Below are 19,523 nucleotides of genomic sequence, written 5' to 3'. Positions count from 1 at the left end.
GATGCACAGGGGTTACTCCTGGCTCTGCACTCAGGAATCACCCCTGGCGATGCTCAGGGGACCTTATGGGATGCTGGGAATCGAACCCGGGTCGGCCGCGTGCAAAGCAAACGCCCTACCCGCTGTGCTATTCCTCCAGCCCCACTAGAAGAAAATTTTTTAATATAATTTTTTTTATTGATTGAGGTACTGTGCTTTACAATATTGCTCATGATTGTTCTCGTGTACTTGATTCTAACACCACACCCATCACCAGTGTACCCACCTCCCTTCCTTATGGTCTCTAAAACCTCTCCCTTTCAACTCCTCCTCCTACACACACACACACACACACACACACACACACACACACACACACACACACACACACACACATGCACGTTTCCACAAAACACAAAAGGCATTAAAGTATAATTATCAATACTCTCCCCGACCCCCACACACACATTCAGTTTGTATAAAAGACAAAAGACTTTAAAGTGTATGTGTGTGTGTGTGTGTGTGTGTATTTAAATTTTTTAGAAAGTAGAAAAGTTTATTGTAAAGTAGAGAAGAAAAGAAAAGGAACTCCCAAGTGGGATGGGGCTTATTATAGGACTAAGTTTTAAAGCATAATTATTAAATGGCCTTGTGTTACTGGTGAAGGTTCTTGAAATAATATGGAGTATCATTTATTACGCTTTCCCCTGCCCCTTCCTACAGACTTAACATTGAGCTTTGTTAGTGTTTGTGTGTATGTATTGGGGGAGGGCTGGCCTTGGGAGGGCTCTGTGCTTGGAGCTCTGGCAGTGCTCAAGGGCTGTGTGCTGCCAGCGATTTAGCCCAGTGCTGGCTGCATGCAAAGCTATCGGGGGCGGGCGGGGGGGGGGGGGCTCAGTGCTGAGAATCAAACCTAGATCCTCATACATGCAAGACATGTACTCTACACTGAACCACATCCCCAACGCTATAGCTCGAGTTTTGAAGACTGATCTTAGTGGGCTTGGCTGTCAAGAGATTGGTTTCTTCATTTCTATGTCTGCAGATAGGATCTTTGACTTTTAGGTCGGATAACAAAAAGTACAGTTAGGCTTTACTTGACAGTGTGGTATTTGATAGCTCTGATAGTGTCTGGCCTCTTGCTTTTGGCTGCCTCTACGAAGAATAAATAGTTCTAATAGTGATTCTTACCAACCAAGTTGATTTTTATCACCAGATTAGAAGTTAAAACGATTTTCTCTGACTGAAGAGATGAATTTGGATTTTGAATTGATATTTCTCTTGTATTATGCATGTGTTTCATTCATTATTGAAATAAAAGTATTTGGCTGTTTGGTCTCAATGGTCCCATCCAGTTCTGATTTGTACATATAACCTTGTTGGAATGTTGGAATGTTTCTAATCCACAGAGACAGAGTTACCTTAGTTTAAATCTTTCTGCCATTTCATCTTTACACTATCACATAGAGCAGCATAGCAGGAATAACATTAATATGATGCTAGTTATCACGATCACGAAATCCTGTTGATTGTCGAGTTGCTCGAGCGGTCTCAGTAACCTCTACATTCGTCCTATCCCTGGGATTTTAGAAGCCTCTCTCTTCTCGGCCTTCCCTATGATGCTGCATAGGAGGCCCTTTCAGGGTCAGGGGAATGAGATCCAGCTGGTTACTGGCTTTGGCATATAGATACACCATGGGAAGCTTGCGAGGCTGTTCCATGTGGGCAGGAAGCTCTCAGTAGCTTGCGAGTTTCTCCCAAAAGGAAAAGTAGGTTATAAAATATAGCGCGGCCGCGTGCTTCTGGGAGCTTGCTTTTAAGTCTCTGGATGTTGACCGTTGATGGGATTACACACACCTGGGTTCCTCTGCCAGTACCTTCATGTGTGAGGCCTGTCTGAACATGTGGAGAGGGTCCTTGAGCATGGCTGTGGCTAGGTTCCGGTGGTCTTCGGCCGCCAGGAACTCTGCTCGGGGTGGGGAGGGAAGCTGGAGCCCATTCCCTCCGAGGGGCCCCGGGGAAGACAAACAGGCGTGCGGGCAAGAGACTTTCTGGGGCTGGAGCAATAGCACAGAGGGTAGGGCGTTTGCCTTGCACAAGGCCGACCAGGGTTCGATTCCCAGCATTTCATATGGTCCCCTGAGCACCGCCAGGGGTAATTCCTGAGTGCAGAGCCAGGAGTAACCCCTGTGCATCGCCGGCTAGTTATAGAGAATATAAATTAAATAGAGTTCATTTAAATATAAATTAAATATTAAATATAGTAAAAGCATCGTTGCTATTTTTGTTTATGTGTATTTTTATTGTAGTGAGGTAACATGTAAAATAGTCTTGATGAGCAAAGTTACTGGCCCCCCAGGTACCACCAGAGTGCCCAGACTCTCTGACTATCTTTATGTCATCTCTGGGTCTCCTCTTTCTTCTTCCTAACTCTTTTTCCACTACTACTGTGTTAATTTTAGTTTTGTATTTAAAGGCCAAGGGTTTGTCTTCATTTGATGTTGTCTGTTCCCTTATTTGTTTTTCTTTGTGCCACAGATGAGTGCAGTCATCTGGTATTTATTGAATCTCCTCACTGGTGTTTCTGCTTCTCCCTAAGACTCATTTCACTTAACATGGTGCCTCTAGGTCTATTCAAATTGGAGCAAACGGCAGTATTTTATCTTTTCTCACAGTTGCATGGTGTTGTGCTGTGTCTATCCATCATAGCTGCTTTGTTCCATCCTCCGTCCTCGGGCATTCGGGTTGTTCCCGTGTCCTGGCTGCTCCTCTTAGCACAGCAGGTAGGTGTGCACATGTTCTTCTGAATTACTGTTGTTTGTGTTCTTGGAGTACTTGTCAAGAACTGGAATTGACTAAGACTAACATAGGCTTAGTTTTCTTAGAATCAGAAAGGTATTTTTAGAATAAGAATTCTTGCTCTATTTTCGGAATTATTATTAGGATAAGTTTATTCTTACTCTGTTTCTGTTCTTAGTTTATTTGTTCATGAAGGGGTTTTGCATACCCAGCAGTTCTAAGGGACCACTACTTGGCAGTGCGCTGTTCACAGTGCCACCCAGCCAGTCCTCGCCTTTGTTGTTGAAGGGGCTGTTCTGATGACCAGGGCTCACATCACACTTGGCCGCACTCCTTTCTTGTCACTCTGGCGCATGTTAGTTGTGGCGCTCATGCGCATGCTGGCTGTACTGTTTGTCAGGGCTCCCAGGGGCGCTTGCGCTCAGCCTGGCCAGCACGCTGGCACCTTTCTTGCTTGTTTTGGTGCAGCCAGAAATCTCTTGAGGCACTGGGGGTTGCAGACAGCGGAACTGCCAGATGACACAGCAGAGCTGTCAGGATTAGCTCAGCACCCTGTGGTGGTTTTGGAGATTGACTCATGACTTTCTGTTTGCAAGGTGGGTCTAAATGAGCTCTGGCCCCAAGAGAGAGAGAGAAAGGTTTCTATCCCAAGTCTTGCATATTTCTCTTATACCCATCTGAGCCGTTGTTTTTGACCCACCATTGGTGGAGTCCATGTCTAATATTAATGTATTTAATTTATTCATTCACCAAATCCTATTCTACACATTAGATATAGAATAGTAGTTGAAACAAATGAGGATCTTGAATTCCTGGTCATCTTTTTTTTTGGGGGGGAGGGTGGCCCCCCAGCAAGCCAGGGGCTATTCTCAGTGATACGCAGTGCTTGGGCCTTGTTAAAGAAACATTTTGTCACACCAGCTTGAATATTTCAGTTGTACAAAAATGTTTTTGCCATATGATAGGGGTGTGTGTGTGTGTCTGTGTGTGTGTGTTTATGGTGTATGTATGTTAGTGTTGGAGTTTGAACCCAGGAGTTCGCTCATACAGCACAGGTGCTCTACTGCTGAGCTATATTCCTTGCCCGACTGAGATCTTTGAGTGGAAAGAGTGACCATTTGAATGCCATTTCAATGTCTGGTAGTTGGTATAAATTATGAGATAAAATAACAAAGATACTGGTGCACACACAAAAATGAATTATTGGATGTTCGAATATTAGCTGTTAAAAAGAAAGGTTGGAAGATAAAGTTGGGGAAGTTTCTCAGAAAAGCTATTTATTTTATGAGAGAGAAAACCGAAAAGTACTGCCCGTGACAGGTCAGATGTTCAGATGCAGTAATAGGAGTTTCATTAAAACGGCAGGCAAGGACTTAGGAAGAAATAACACAAGAGGATTTCTTAGAACTGAGACCAGAGTTTTCAGGTTGTGAAATAATCCACCTCCTGACGCCCAGTCTCGTGGATGAAAATAGATGAGCCTGTAAAGCTTTCCAGGAAAAAAGAGAGCTTACGCAGAGATGATGAGGGGACAGGATGGCTCAGGTTCTTTGCCACATGGCGGAAGGGACAGGACAGCGGCGCGGTGCTCTTACAGTGCTCAGGGGAAATCAGTTTCCATTCGCCACCAAATTATCACGGGAGACAGGAAATGTATTTTTATTTGGAGAGCTCCGAAACTTGCCTCTTGTTCATGGATTCCTAGGGAGTTAGTGGTTGTCTCAGCTCACTCCTGAGAGCGAATGACAAAGAGAAGAACCAGAGTCCATCCTTGATGGGGACAAAGGGAAGTGATTGCCAGGAAAATGGGGAGAACTCCCAGGAGGGGAGCTTGGAAGCAGTTTAGGAGTCAAAGAGGTGACTGCAGCAGATTCAGGAGCCTCAGCGGGAAAGGATGGAACAGTTTTAGGACTGGGGGTGGGTGGGGGGGACATTCGACATAAGTTAGCAATTCATAGAAAGCAAAACATTGTAAAGTAAGATATTTATTGTCCTTAAGGGAAAAGTACATAAACCTTTAGCAGTAGCGTTTATGGCTTAATTATGAATTACATATTGGTTGAATCAGGAATGGTGGTAATATCTATATTGCGATGCTAATGTTTCATCTTCCGTAGCAGCGGACTACCTGCTTTGGTAAATAAAGTTTTATTGGAACACAGCCGGACTGATTTGTTGGCATATTGTCTATGGCTGTTTTTGTGTTATAGCAGCAGAATTGAATAGTTGCCACAGAGATAGACCATATGGCCAACAGAGGCTACAATATTTATTATCTGGCCTTTTATAAAAATATCTGCCAACTCCTGTTCCATAGGAGGAAGCCAGTGGAAATGTTCAAAAGTTGACAGTATTAGGGTTACAAAATTACAAAATTAGCAGCAGTAGGATTTTTTAAAAATTTTTTAAAAAATTTTTTTAGGAACATGATGCAAAGTGGCAGCAAGAAATAGCTAGAGATTAAAAGATTTTCTCTGGAAAGGGCCTCTCAAAGTTGAAGGAGTGCAGTTATGGGACTGTTACTATTTTTAAGGTTTTGTATTGTTTGAACTTTCTTGTTTTTATATAAAGATCTCTAGAACTGATCTGAATTATTCTAATTTATGCTCACTAACCATTTTCCATAATTACCACACCATATTTGATGGAATTCAGTCAGTAGGCAACAAATCATAGAGAGTTTATATGTATATAAATATATATATATATCGGAGAGCCCGGCAAGCTACTGAGAATATCCTGCCCGCATGGGCAGAGCTTGGCAAGCTCCCCGTGGCGTATTCATATGCCAAAGCCAGTAACAATGATGGGTCTCATATCCCTGACCCTGAAAGAGCCTCCAATGGGCACTGTTGGGAAGGATGAGTAAAGAGAGGCTTCTAAAATCTCAGGGCTAGAACGCCAGTATGCTGAATGTAGACTAGAGACTGAATACAATGGCCACTCAAAGCCTTTATTGCAAATCACAACACCTAATTAGAGAGAGAGAACGAAAGGGAAGACCCTGGGGTGGGGGGGAAGAGGTTAGGCGGGAGGGATGCTGGGTTTATTGGTGGTGGAGAATGGGCACTGGTGAAGGGATGTGTTCTCGAACTTTGTATGAGGGAAACATGAGCACAAAAATGTATAAATCTGTAACTGTACCCTCACTGTGACTCACTAGTAAATAAATTTAAAAAAAAAGTGATAGATTAAAAAAAAAGCCAAAAAAAAAAAAATCTCAGGGCTAGGACGAATGGAGACATTACTGAGACCGCTCAAGCAAATTGATGATCAACAGGATAATAATAATTATTATATTAATAATAATAATAATTCTTGACTCCCTCTTCCCTCCCCCTTCTTCCTCCGCCCTCTGTCCTCTCTTCTTCCAAGAATTGGATGTGGGTTGACTGCATACAATGCATGCACCCTTCCCGCTCTACTATCTCTCTGGCTTTGCTCCCAAATCCTTATGCTTAGTAAATATATTCCTCTGAAGAGGTGGGGTTTTTTGTTTCATGTTTGGATCATGTTTGGCTCTGCTTTGGGACTGTGCCCAGTGTGGTGCTTGGGAAGTGCTCCCTGTAATTTTCAGGGAACTGTGCCGTGAACCCAGGGTGTCAGCATGCAAAATAGGCACCACAGCCCTTTGAGCCATCTCATGGGCCCAGAAAAAGTGTGAACAAGGAATGCTGAGAGCTTTTATGGGAATAGGATAGACTAAACAGGAAAGGGGAGGGGAAAAAAGAGGTGGCCACTTAAGAAGGTGGAGCTCACAACTTTTTCTATAGTTTTCTGCTTATTCACTCATTTATTATGCAGGTGTTTGAGAGTCCAGAATCAGGCGCTGGACTCTAGATTGCAGAACAGAGTTTCTTCCCAAAGGCTGCTTGGTTGCCTACAGCTGAGGTGTGTACCAGCAGGGAAGAGGTGAGGTTGTGTGGATACTGCTGCTCTAGTTTTCATGCTTCCCACAGATGCTCGTAGGGTGTTGAGAAGTTGGCTAGCACCGTGGAAAACATGGCACCATGAGCTGAGCTCTGAAGGCTCAGAGACCAGAGCAGAAAGGGCAGTGGATTTTCCACACGGAGGTTTAGCTCAACAGTATAAATGAACCAAGCAGGCTGGTTTCAGGATCGGCAAGTGTTGGGATGGGTGGATGGATGATGATGTAAGATGGCAGAGCACTTGACCAGGATCAGATAGCAGATCCCTTATGCAGTGCTCTGTGTTATGAGGAATTTTAATTTTTAATTTCAGTTTTTTTCCCCCTGAAGACTCAAAGGTTTTGCATATGCTGCTTTTTAAAAAATTTGGGCCACACCTGGATGTGCTTAGGGTTTACTCCTTGCTCAGGTATCACTTCTGGGAGATCTAGGGGACCTAGAGTGCCTGGGATTGATTGGAGTCAACTGTATGTCAGGCCAAGTGCCCTCTACTCTTTTTCCAGCCCCTGATCTTTTATATACTTTTGTGTGTGTGTGTGTGTGTGTGTGTCTGTGTGTGTGTGTGTGCGCGCGCGCACGCACGCGTGTGTGTGGTGGCGGTGGGGACACACACCCATCAGTGCTTAGGTGTTACTCCTGGCTCTGCACTCAGAAATTACTCCTGCTGGTGCTCATGGGATCATATGGAATGTTGGAGGTTGGACCTGGGTCAGGTGTGTACAAGGCAAGTGCATAAAGAGTAGAGTCATTTTAAGGCTATTTCAGGTTTACAAGAAACAAATAATGAGGAAAAACTGAAAAAAGTGGACTGGAAAGTAGCCAAGATATTCAAAGACTTAAAGGCTGAAGAGAGATGGAAGAGAAAAGGAACCAAGGATGAGTGAATTGTGGGCCAGTGACAGGTTTTGTGGATTTGTATATGCATAAAGGTAGTGTTGTTCAGTTTTGTTTTGGTTTTGGGGATTCCTGTGGGGACTGACCAGAATGTGATTGGATATACCCATTTGTAGGCCACAAAAGAAAGCTTGGATTTAGACTTTCATAGCTGTTATTGAGATGAAGTTTGGGAGTTAAGTCTAGTATCTAGGAGTGTGACTACGGGAGTGTCGGACATTGGGGACACTAGCTTTTGCTGTGAGGAGCCGAGCAACTCGAGTTTTGGAAGCCTACTGGGGCGTGGGGGAGGGAGGGGCGGTCAGCAGACATGGGCCTCCAAGTGACCTGTTAGAGAATTTTGGGGTGGTATTGGTATTTGGGCCACACCTGGCGGTTCTTAGGGCTTACTCTGGCTCCACGCTCAGGGGCTACTCCTGGCAGTGTTTGCACCATATGTGGTGCCCGGGATCCAGAGAACCTTTTGAGGAGGAAGTTGTCTTTCCCATTGAAGGCTGCCAGGAGGAGTCCGGAGCGATAGTACAGCGGGGAGGGCATTTGCCTTGCACTCGGCCAATCTGGGCTCAGTCCCCGGCATCCCACATGGTTCCCCGAGCACCGCCAGGAGTAATTCCTGAGTGCATAGCCAGGAGTAGCCCCTGAGCATCACTGGATGTGACCCAAAATGAGCCAAAAATAAATTTTAAAAAATAATAATATAAAATAAAGTTTAAAAAAAAAAAAAGGCTGCCAGGATTTCTGCAGGGAAGAAAAGCCCACTGGATGCTAGATAGTCCAATGAGTAGCACTCTTGCCTGGCCTGGGTTTGATCCCTTTCACCCCATGTGCCACCTGGTTGTGGATACAGAACGCAACCACAGAACACAATCCCTCCCCCACAACAAACAACACAAACGCACTCTCTCTTTCCCTCTCTCCCTCCCTGTCCCTCCCTCTCTCTCTCTCTCTCTCTCTCTCTCTCTCTCTCTCTCTCTCTCTCTCACACACACACACACACACACACACACAAAACAAAATTGTCTTTGGTAACCAGCACTCCTTTGCCAAGACCAGCTCCTGGGAAGGAAGGCTTTCGGGAGCAGCTTTCTGAGGGAAGTGAGATTCCTGCTGTGTGGGGGGGTTGCTCTATTTTAGGGTAGTTGAACGTTTTTTGTTGTCCGTGTTGGGAAGAGAAAGAAAGAGGTTTAGTGTTAAGAGGGATTTATTCTTCTATTCAAACGCTTTTTTACTGACTTCTGTGGGGGTTGGCCACCGTGCTCAGGGGCAACTCCCAGTTTTGTGCAGGAGGGCGGAGGGCGAGGTGGGATGGTGGTGGTAGTCCCTTCAGGTGGTGCGCTGGAGGTCATGCAGGGTCTCAGTGTGACTTCCCCAACTCTGGAAGTACAGCAGGAACAAGACGAAGTGGCAGATAAGACAACATGCCTGTAATCTTCTAGACATAATGGAATGTCAGGTAGTAAGGAGGGCCAGGAAGAAGCTAAATCATGGTGAGAGTTGAGAGGACGGGTGCTGTTTTCCAGAGGGTGGTTAGGGCAAGCTGTCACACATCAGATGATGCTGGGGGTGGGGTGTGGGGGGTGGGAAGCATGAGTGGATGGGGAAGAGCCAACCAGGAGCAAAGCAATCCAGAGTCTGAGGCAACTGAGACCCCCCACCCCCATGTTAAATAAAATCCCTCTGCTGCCTAGAGGAGAGGAGGAAAAACTTTGATAGTTCACAACTGCCCAGAGGGAGAAGCCAGGAGCAGTTGTGATCAGCTGCTTCTTTAATTCCTGGACCCTCCCCCCACCCCCCACTCCATGGTAACTGTGTACCTCAGAACCATAAAAGTTAACAGTATTGTAAGCATGTGACCTAAGCTGTCACTGTCACTGTCGCTGTCATCCCATTACTCATCGATTTGCTCGAGCAGGCACCAGTAACATGTCCATTGTGAGACTTGTTACTGTTTTTGGCATACCCAATATGCCACGGGGACCTAAGCTATAATTATTAAAATAAAAGTGAAAGAAAGTGATAGGACATTTGCTTTGAAGGGCATGTCCCTAATATCTAATATCTTGGTGAACAAGAAAAAAAATGCACTTTGAACTTTGAGATCGTTACCAGAGATAGGAACTCTGCGTAGGTGTGAGGAAGCCCAAGCTAAGAGATAACAGGTCACCCTGAGCCCCTCGGGCTGCCCCTGACAGAGCGGTGGAGAGCCTGGCTGGGGTGTGGGTGGGCCTGGGCCACGGACTTTCACGGCCTGAACACTTCCGCCCACTCACCTGTCCCACACCCCGTTTTGTTTTGTTGGTTTTTTTTTTTTTGGGCGGGGGGAAGAGGGTGTCACACCCAGTGATGCTCAGGGGTTACTCCTGGCTCTGTACTCAGGAATTATTTTTGGCAGTGATCGAGGAGCCATATGGGATGCTGGGGATTGAACCCGGGTCAGCGGTGTGCAAGGCAAACGCCCTCCCCGCTGTGCTATGACTCCAGCCCCAACCCCGCACCCAGATTTTATTCCACACTGAACACACCAAACTCCGACAGACAGCCTGACTGGCCGCAGAGGAGAGGGTCAGTCTCCCGTGACGCCCAAGGGACACCCACAGGGCTCATGTTCCCCAGGGGACACTGCTGGGTCCCAGCTCTTCCCGTCCTCCTGACTGCGCAGTGGGCAGCCGCTGTCCTCTGCACCCGCAGGTCCAGGCCAGGGGAGGTTTGACTTGCGGTCCCGGCCAGACGCTGGATTCACACCCGGTGTTTTGGTTCCCCTGAGCCTTGCGGTTAACTTCTGAAGATTCCGTCAAACCCAGCCAAAGACAAGACAAGTGCCTCCAGTTTGTGGAGGAGAGTGAGTCCGTTTCCGCCCCCCCAGGTGGGGTGTTGAGACCTTGCTCTCCCAACGGAGGTTTGAAGAGGTGCTTGGATAGAGGTCTCGCCGAAGTGAGGCTCCCCAAGATGTCTCTGCCTTCCTGGTGAGCTCTCCCGAGTTACAGCACCAACGGTGCCCCTCTGGGGCCCCCACCCTGTAAGCACCTGGGAGAGCCGCCTTGGTGCCTGCCGTCCTCCGCGTGCTTCCTAGGAACCCACCTCGGCGTGAAGGGTGGGTGTGGAGAGATTATAAATACTTGTTCATTGTGAAAAACCAAAGCTGTGTCTTATTTTTAAACTTGCCTCACACATACTTTTTGTCCCCACGTGCCTGATGGAAAGGAGGGGTGCTGTTAGCAGCAAGGAGGGGGGGGCTCTGTCCTTGTCCCGAGTTGTGGCTTTTGTGATCTCTGAATACAAAGGACCCTGACAGGGGTCCTTTCTGTTTCCTGGCCACACCCTGCTGTGCTTGGGGCTTACTCCTGGCTCTCTGCTCTGGAATCACTCCTGGCGGTGCTCAGGGGACCAACCGTGGTGCCTGGAGACCAGCCCGGATCAGCTGTGTGAGAGGCAAGTGCTGCTGTACTATTTTTCTGGTCCCGGTTTTTATGATTTTCAGTTTCACTAGCACAGTTCTGAGGAGCCTGAAAATGGCACAGTCCCAAAACTCCGTTGGAGAATTTTGGAAGAAAATATGCAGAATTTTGGGAGGGAGGGAGGGAGGGAGGGAGGGAGGGAGAGAGAGAGAGAGAGAGAGAGAGAGAGAGAGAGAGAGTGAGAGAGAGAGAGAGAGAGAGAGAGAGAGAGAGAGAGAGAGAGAGATGGAGGGGTAGACAGCAGCAGTGGGGTGGAAGAAGAAAGAAAAACAACCTTTCAAAATGTTTTTATTGAAACCTGGCACCTGTTTTTTCATAATAGAGGCATTGTTAGGATAGAGAACATAAGAGGGAATGGAATTTTTTTCGATTGTTAACTTTTGATACAGTTTATCTTTCTGTGACGGTAATTAAATGCTACATTCATAGGAGAGCAGGGTCAAACCAGTCTTCAGATAATTCAGAAGTGATACATTTTATTTGTGCTGATTTGCCCACACAGTAAGGAATTCCAGAGTATGTCTGCATTGTGTTTCTGATTAAATGGTGGGACACTGACGTTACTGTTTGACTTGTTCTCTACTGAGCCAAAAGAATCTAACCGCAATTATTGACTGATGACAGCACAGCAAGAGCGACTTCATACTGTTTCCAGCCTTGCTAGGATGCCTCGATGTGTCTTTTCATCTACTCCTGCTGCTTAAAATGAAACCTTAGAAAAAGATTGCAGTCCCCCTCTCCCCGCCCCCCAGAGTTAAGGGGTAAGAATGGTGTTTAGAGAATGCTTTGTAAATTAGGTGGCACTATTTGGGGAAGTCAAAGCCAGGAGTGCTTATTGAACACCTGTTCTGTCGTGGATGGCAACTGTTACCTGTGGGGTGGCAGAGTGTCTGCGCGTGACAGCCCATCAAGGTGTGTACGTGATTTCGCAGGCGTGATACGAGTGTTGGCCCAAGATAGCATTCAGTGAACTAGAGCGGTTTTTCTAACACTACTCCCACTCACTGGGATTTCATCACCCTTCTGCCACCGCCGCTGCCGCCACCTCCTCCTCTTCCAGAACGGGGTGGGCTTTTCTGTGAATATGGGCGGAGGTGCAGTGACAGTGGCTTGTGAATTGGGCTGATTGGGCTATAATCTTGCAGCCTCCTCTTTTCCTTCAGGTCTTCTCTCTTGGCTCCGTAACTGTATCCAAGCCTTACTTGGGTCAGCCTCACTGCCTCCCCTGCCTTCCCGGTGTGCGCTAGGCAGCCTTCTTGCATCTGCTCTGCTCTAAGAGAACGTGTGCTTCCCTGATCCCCTTTGTCTTCCCTGGCTCAGGCTGCACTGTGGTGGGCTTTTACATTTTGGGGGTGGTGGTGTGTGTGTGTGTGTGTGATTGAACCAGGGTCAGCCTCATGCAAGGCAAGCATATTAACCCCTCTACAGTCTGTCCAGCATTTTGGGGTGTGTGTGTGTGTGTGTGTGTGTGTGTGTGTCTGTGTGTGTGTGTCTGTGTGTGTGTGTCTGTGTGTCTGTGTGTCTGTGTCTGATTGAACCAGGGTCAGCCTCATGCAAGGCAAGCATATTAACCCCTCTACAATCTGTCCAGCTCGGATTGTCCTATTTCATCCCCTGAGCTTCCACCCAGGCCTAGGTTTATTTCCTGATGACTCACTTCCTTGCGATGGATTCCTAAAAGTGAATTGGGCAAATAAAATATTGGGACAGGTCATGTTTTTTCTTTCTTTCTTTTTTTTTTTTTTGCTTTTCGGGTCACACCTGGCGATGCACAGAGGTTACTCCTGGCTCTGCACTCAGGAATCACTCCTGGCAGTGCTCAGGGGACCATATGGGATGCTGGGATTTGAACCCGGGTCGGCCGCGTGCAAGGCAAACGCCCTACCCGCTGTGCTATCGCTCCAGCCCCCAAGGTCATGTATTTTGTGGTGTGCTGCCTGGGCACACTTCAGGAGACAGGTCCAGGGAATCATCGCTCGTTCCAGTGACTTTCGAAACAAGCGTGCCACTAGCAGTGATTTGTTGGATGTTTTCGCCACATTCCTGGCAGTGTTGGATCTTGCTAACTTGAATTCCTTTTTTGTTTGTTTGTTTGTTTGTTTGTTTTTGGGCCACACTGGTGGTGCTCAGGGCTTACTCCTGGCTCTGCACTCTGGGTCACTCATGGTGGTGCTGGGAGAATGATCCCAAGACAGCTGCGAGCAAGGCAAGCATCTTACCAGCTGTACTGTTGCTCTGGCCCCAATGTTAATTTTAATTCTAACTCAGCTGGAAGTTATGTTTTTTTGATATATCTATTACATTATATATTTTTAATATTAAGAAGAATTTTTATTGCCATTGGAATATTTTTTAATGAATTCATTTTGTTGGGTATAATTTTTATTTAAGTACATAAGAGGATTTGTGGCTTTTAGTGATTGGCTAGTGTATTGGTTTTCTTGTCTAGTCAATTGAATTTGAGAGGTAAATGAGATAAATTATACTAACAAAATTTACCTAGAACTGCCTCTTTATTATTATTAGATTAGAGGTAACATTCCCTTTTTTGTTTTGTTTTTCTTCTTTGGGCCAAGCCTGGCTGTGCTCAGGGATCACTCCTGGCTCTGCACTCAGGGATTACTCTTAGGGGGACCACAGTGGTGCTGGGGATTGAACCTGGATGCCATGTGCAAGGCAGGAGCCCTACCCACTGTGCTATTTTTCTTGATATGATGTTCCCCAAATGCTAATATCCACCAAATGCTTGATATTCACCAAATGCTAATTCCTCAGAGTGATTCTTTGGAACATTCTTGACGATTCATACCTCTTTTCCTGCTTTGGCCAGTTCTTTTCTGCGCCATCCCTTCTGCTCTTGACTGTGCCTACTTGTCACTTTGCTACCTCCATGGCCCTGTGTCCTTTAACAATATCCTGGTAACGTTTTACAATCCTTTCATAGGAAATGCCTCTGACCTGGGCTCAGGGTAGGGGTAGGGGGGAATGGAAGGGACTGTGCTCCAGGGGGAGGGGGTCGGGGACTTACGTGGACAAGTGTTAAATTGATAGCCTCTAATTGTGGCCCCAAGAATGATGGAGATTAGACACAGCTCGTGTTTCTGTTCGCGTCATACACACACTCCTTGATGTCACTTAGAAAACGGGATGGCTCTACATTGCCTTGGTGCATGGGTGGGAAACTCTTAGGAACGTGAGGAGGAGGACGTGCCTCTGGGGTGGTTTCCTGAGGGAGCGGCCATGCGCAGCTCTCCGGATGTCCAAAGAATCAAGGTAAACATTAAATTCGCAGTGTTTGCATCTCGGCCCAGACACTGAGCTGAGATCTCTGTGCCCACCGTTTGTGTAGGAGAGCGGTGAGAGTGTGAGAGCTGAGGCGTTTCTCTCTTCCCCTACACAATAGGGCACTTACAGGGCACCAGAGACAATTGCTCTTACTCTGTGGTTCTCAGAAGTCATTTATGAGAAAAGTTCTGCCTTTGATGGTGTCATGGTTTGGGTGGGGACAGAGGTTCAATCCCAGGGTGTATACAGGTGAACTTGTCATATAAAAATTTGTTTGAATTATGAATAGGATGAGCTTTGTCAAATATTTCTATGCCCGTTGTTTTAAAATATCAAACACTGCAAGAGCAAATGAAAAATGCTAGAGACTCATCCTGTCATCCCAGTGTCTGACTCCCTCAGGAGAACTGCTCTGAACTCAGCTCTTCATTGTTTTTTTGTGTATGTTTTGGTTTATCAGTTGCAGATATCCTTTACTGGTTTTCTTCACACTTACCCCCAGAGTGAGGGGGTAATCTTTGTCCCTCTCTATATCATTATTTTTGGTACCTCTTCTTTTCCTTTGTGATTAAATATGCCGGCATCTTTGGTAATTTGTTTTGCTGACAAAGTTGTATCTGATTCCACCCCATCAGGAGTTGTAAATTGTAGGACTTGGGATGGCGTTCAATGGGCTTGAGGCTCTTCGGGTTGTCGGCATAGAAGACTGCTGGTTACAGGTGTCTGTACCTGTCCTTCAACCATCCGTTCCCTGTGCGCCTTGTGTATCACAGTTACTCCTGAGCTAGTCCAAATGTTTTGGATTTTATCATCATATTTGCCTTTTATGTTTTACAGAAATTAGTACCTTCCTTCAATAGATGATAATGAAAATACAGAAGAAAGAGAAGCAGGTAAGTGATTGTATCCTGCATGTACTAGTGCTTTTTATTTTTTTGTTCTTTAATAACAAGAAAAGACATCGGCAATTTTGACTTACTTCTCATAGTTACCCTGCTGCTTTGCTTCCGTCCTCTTTGCCATGTGGTCACCAAAAGACTAACTGTGTTTTGAACGACTTGCGGGAGTTTAACTTAGACTCAGCTTAGCTCCATAACAATAATAGTTACTTTTTCTCCCCTGGAACAGTTCTAAGTTTTATGAATGAGGGATGTGATCAATTTATTTAAAATAATTTGAATATTTTGAATAATTTGAATATTTGGATAGTTAAACACACTCGTTAATAAAACTTTTATTTATATCACTTTGTGGAAGCTTCCTCAGAGAATATAGGTAGCTTGTGGGAAGAATATAAACACCAACAGTTTGACTTTAGTTTCTGGATGAGGAGAAGAGGTGACAAAACCTTTGGCCTGTGTGACCCATCCTCCAAGGATCTCTGTCACATTCTGTATGTTGGGCGGTGACATATTCCAGGGAACCAGGCATCCTGGCCAGCATGGCTCAGCGAGGTGAAGTAGCTCTCTCTGATGGATTGGTTTTCCTTTTGCAGAACTGATTGCCCACGTGGTAACGGAGAGATGTGAATTCCTCCCCTTCACCGGAACCCTGTGCAAACTGGGTGGGTGGATCCAGCCTCTTTCTTCTCTGTTCCAATCCCGAGGTGCACTGAGTAGGCAGAGGAAGGGGGAACACTGGTCGATTCCTACTGGGTTAGTCTTTGTGAAACTAAAACGAAGGAATTTGTTTGGGGGAAATAGTTGCCTCATTGACTGCCAGTTCTCTGCAGGAATCACAGTGACTAAGTGTCGTCTACACATGGATTCCTCTCACTTTCTAACTCTCAGAAGCATCAGCTGGTGGACAAACACTGTTTAGAATCTAGTTCTTTCGGTCTGCCAGGACATTCTACCGGGGATGCCTCAGACTGGTGGGCACAACTGTGTGTCCAAGAGCTTCCATTGCTACCTAGTTTAGCAGAATGGAGGAGAACCTTCTTGGTTCCTCAGAAAGGTGGATTATCTATCACTCTGTGTAGACGATAGTACATCCTTCTAATGTCACTGTTCCTCAACACTAGCGAGCACCCCAGGCTCTTGGAATTGCTGTCATTTATGATACACGGGCAGGCTTATTTTCCTTTAAACAATTTGCACATCTGATTATTTAATTCTTCTTTACTAATGGGCTGGAGCGATAGCACAGCGGTAGGGCGTTTGCCTTGCATGCAGCCGACCCGGGTTCGATTTCTCCGCCCCTCTCGGAGAGCCCAGCAAGCTACCGAGAGTATCTCGCCCACACGGCAGAGCCTGGCAAGTTACGCGTGGCGTATTCCATATGCCAAAAACAGTAGCAAGAAGTCTCATGATGGAGACATTACTGGTACCCGCTCGAGCAAATTGATGAGCAACGGGATGACAGTGATAGTGACAGTGACAGTTGACAGTGACAGTCTTTACTAACGTAACTCCAGAGTGGGTTTTGGCTTCTTTGTCTGTGGGGAGGTGTTGTTGGGGCCACACCCAAGAGTACGTGGGTGCTCCACCTTCTGTCTCCTCTTTGGCCCTGAGTTTGGGTTTCTTTTGAGATTTTTGCCAGTTCATAGGAAGACGTTGGCATGCCTTCGAGTTACAATGCAGCCTTGGCAAGGTGGCTTTTCATTGTAATCCTCAGTAATGTTAATGAGCAGGGTGGAGTTTTTGTTATGAAGTTAATAACCTTAATAAACTCCTTAATAATGTTTTAAGGAGCAAGTCAGATACATAGAAGAGCGTGTCAGGGGGTGTTGGTCCAGCTCCTCTCTTAGTATTTACAGGTGATAGGTTGTCCTGACTACTGAACTGCAGGGAGCTTAGAGCAGGAAAACAGAAAATCACAACCAGGCTAAAATCTGCCAGACTTCAGTTTTGCATGTGGGGAGAGAGTGGCATTGTGCATGCTCTGGAATGCATTTGCACTAGGGAGTTGATTTCAGATGGGCAGGATTGAAACTAACTCTACTACGTAGCTATGTGATTTTAGATAAATTCAGCCTTATCCTTGGAGACGTCACACCCAGCCGTGCTCAAGTCTTACTTCTGGCTCTGCACTCAGGGATCATTCCCAGAGGGCCTTTGGGGACCAAATTGGGTTGGTGCCAGGGATTGAATTTGGGTTGGCATCGTGTCAGGCAAGCACTCTGCCTACTATACTATCTCCGCGGCTCCACATTCCTGTTTTGGTTTTCTGGTCACACCTGGCAGTGTTTAGGGCTTATTCCTGATTCTGTGCTCAGTAATCACTCTTAGTGAATCTCAGGGGACCATAACAGGTTTTGGGTATTGCACCCTGGTCAGTTGCATGCAAACTCAGTACCCTATCCACTGGCCCTTCCACATTCCTTTTCTATGTAGACCTGTTTCACCGAGGCATTGCCTAGACCTTTGCAGGTGGCAGTGGTACGGGCCCAAGATGGTCTCAGTTCTGGTCCCGGGGTCTGTTGTGGTAGTCCATAATTAGGGTTAGATTATAGGTGAGCCCAGAAGGGAAGGGACACAGTAATCCTTTTCAGTCTTATTATCTAGTGAACATGTGTTTGGCACAAGAATTTTTTAGGGGAACTTCCTCCTGACTTGGATCACTAGAACAAACATCACTCCACTTCCGCAGATTAGGAAATTGAATTACTGGGTTTTCAGTTTGCTTGAAGTCATAGTGGTTTAGGAATAAAACTTGGTTTCTAAAACAAGACAGGTACTAGAATGGGAAACTAACACCCAAGGATAGTAGAGATAAGTACCAGGAGGTTTGCTCCATGGCTTGGAAGCCGGCTTCACAAGCTGGGGGAAAATACAGCTCAGCTAGAGAAGGGACCATCAAGTATAGGGTATTTTGAGGGCCCGCTCGGGATGGCATATGGGTGCCGAAAGTATGCATGATGGCCATTCAATACTTGCATTGCAGACCGCAACACCCTAAAGGAGAGAGTGAGTAAAAGGGAATGTGCCTGTCACAGAGGCGGGGGGGTGGGGGGTGGGGGGGGTTACTGTGAACATTGGTGGAGAACAGGCACTGGTGAAGGGATGGGCACTCAATCATTGTATGACTGAAACGTAAGCACAAAAATCTGTAAGTCTGTAACTGTTACCCACAGTGATTCATTAAAAAATTAAAAAAAGAAAAAAAAAGACAGGTACTGAGTACTTTCCTTCTTCTCCCTGAAGGGTTTTTTAGCTCTCCCACTCCGTAGGATGTAGCCTTGATGAATGGCTTCATTATTTTGAACTGATTATGTTGTCTGTAAAATGAGAATCAGGCTAGACACCCACCTCTGATTTTCGGGAGTGGAATTGCTGGGACGTCAGGTTGGTATATGTTAAGTTTCCTAAAAGATGATCTGAACTTTCTTGTGCTTTCACCTTTAACATTTCTACCCAAGTCAGATCCTTCTGGCCTGGTCATAATTAGGCTTCCCAAGGATGTCATAAAGTGCCAGTGCAGTGAGCAGCAGCTTTGGGGCAGATCTCAGCACTCCATTTATTAGATGTAGGTGTTGAACACATCACTCAACTTCAATCATCTTTCATATGCATGATAAATATCTTTACACCAGTCTTGTAGGATTGCAGTCAGGATTACAGATACCACAAACTTGCCTTACATAATTCTGACCATGTCTGTGTGCAGTAAGTGTAATTACTGCTGTGATTATTACATAATGATTGTACAGCAGTTAGCACAACTGATATCCACCTGCCTGCCTTCTTCGTGAGTTCTGTCCTTCTCCTTGACTTGCAGTTTCTTTTCCTTTTTATTTTAAAAATCATACTGTTAATCATCTTAACTATTTTCTTGTATTTGACTTTTAACTTCTCGTACGTGGTGTTAATTTCTCCTTTTCCTCAGCCATATGCAATACCGAAACAGCAGTGAAGTACTCACACTGAGGGTTTTTTTTTTTTTTTTTCAGTTTTTTCTTTAAAGTAGTGAGTTCTGTCAAACTGACCACATCTCTCTGGATTTAGGCATGCTTCCCAAGGCTGAACTTGACTTATAATTAAGATCTTTAAAAAAAAAATTCTTTTATCTTTTTTCTCTTGGGATTCTCGGTGTTATGGAGTATCAGACTAGGAAAGAAAGGAACTGGAGAAAAGGGGAAATACACAGTCCTCCCTCGCACCCAGGGTGGGCTGGGGGTCCAAAGCACAGGTCAGCCAGCCAGAACCTTGTCAGGAAACAGTGTCTCTGGGCAAGTGTGCAC

The 19,523-nt window shown here is 45.8% G+C and overlaps 1 protein-coding gene across 6 annotated transcripts in view; it reads left to right on the top strand.

The window, feature by feature from the left end:
- CHD6 (chromodomain helicase DNA binding protein 6) overlaps positions 1 to 19,523 on the top strand; it is a 198,788-nt gene that overhangs the window by 45,509 nt on the left and 133,756 nt on the right. For 3 of the 6 annotated variants that reach the window (XM_004612489.2, XM_055140902.1, XM_055140897.1), the window contains exon 3: positions 15,179 to 15,234. In XM_004612489.2, coding sequence (XP_004612546.2) covers positions 15,202 to 15,234 — 33 coding nt within the window. In that variant the 5' untranslated portion in view covers positions 15,179 to 15,201. Of the gene's footprint in view, positions 1 to 2,654; positions 2,763 to 15,178; positions 15,235 to 15,836; positions 15,906 to 19,523 lie in introns of all 6 variants that reach the window. The other 3 variants (XM_055140900.1, XM_055140899.1, XM_055140898.1) reach the window with 3 other exon arrangements.

The sequence above is a fragment of the Sorex araneus genome, chromosome 5 (assembly GCF_027595985.1).
Source record: "Sorex araneus isolate mSorAra2 chromosome 5, mSorAra2.pri, whole genome shotgun sequence".
NCBI classification, from domain to species: Eukaryota; Metazoa; Chordata; class Mammalia; order Eulipotyphla; family Soricidae; genus Sorex; species Sorex araneus.
This window is presented reverse-complemented; position numbering and strand designations above follow the sequence as displayed.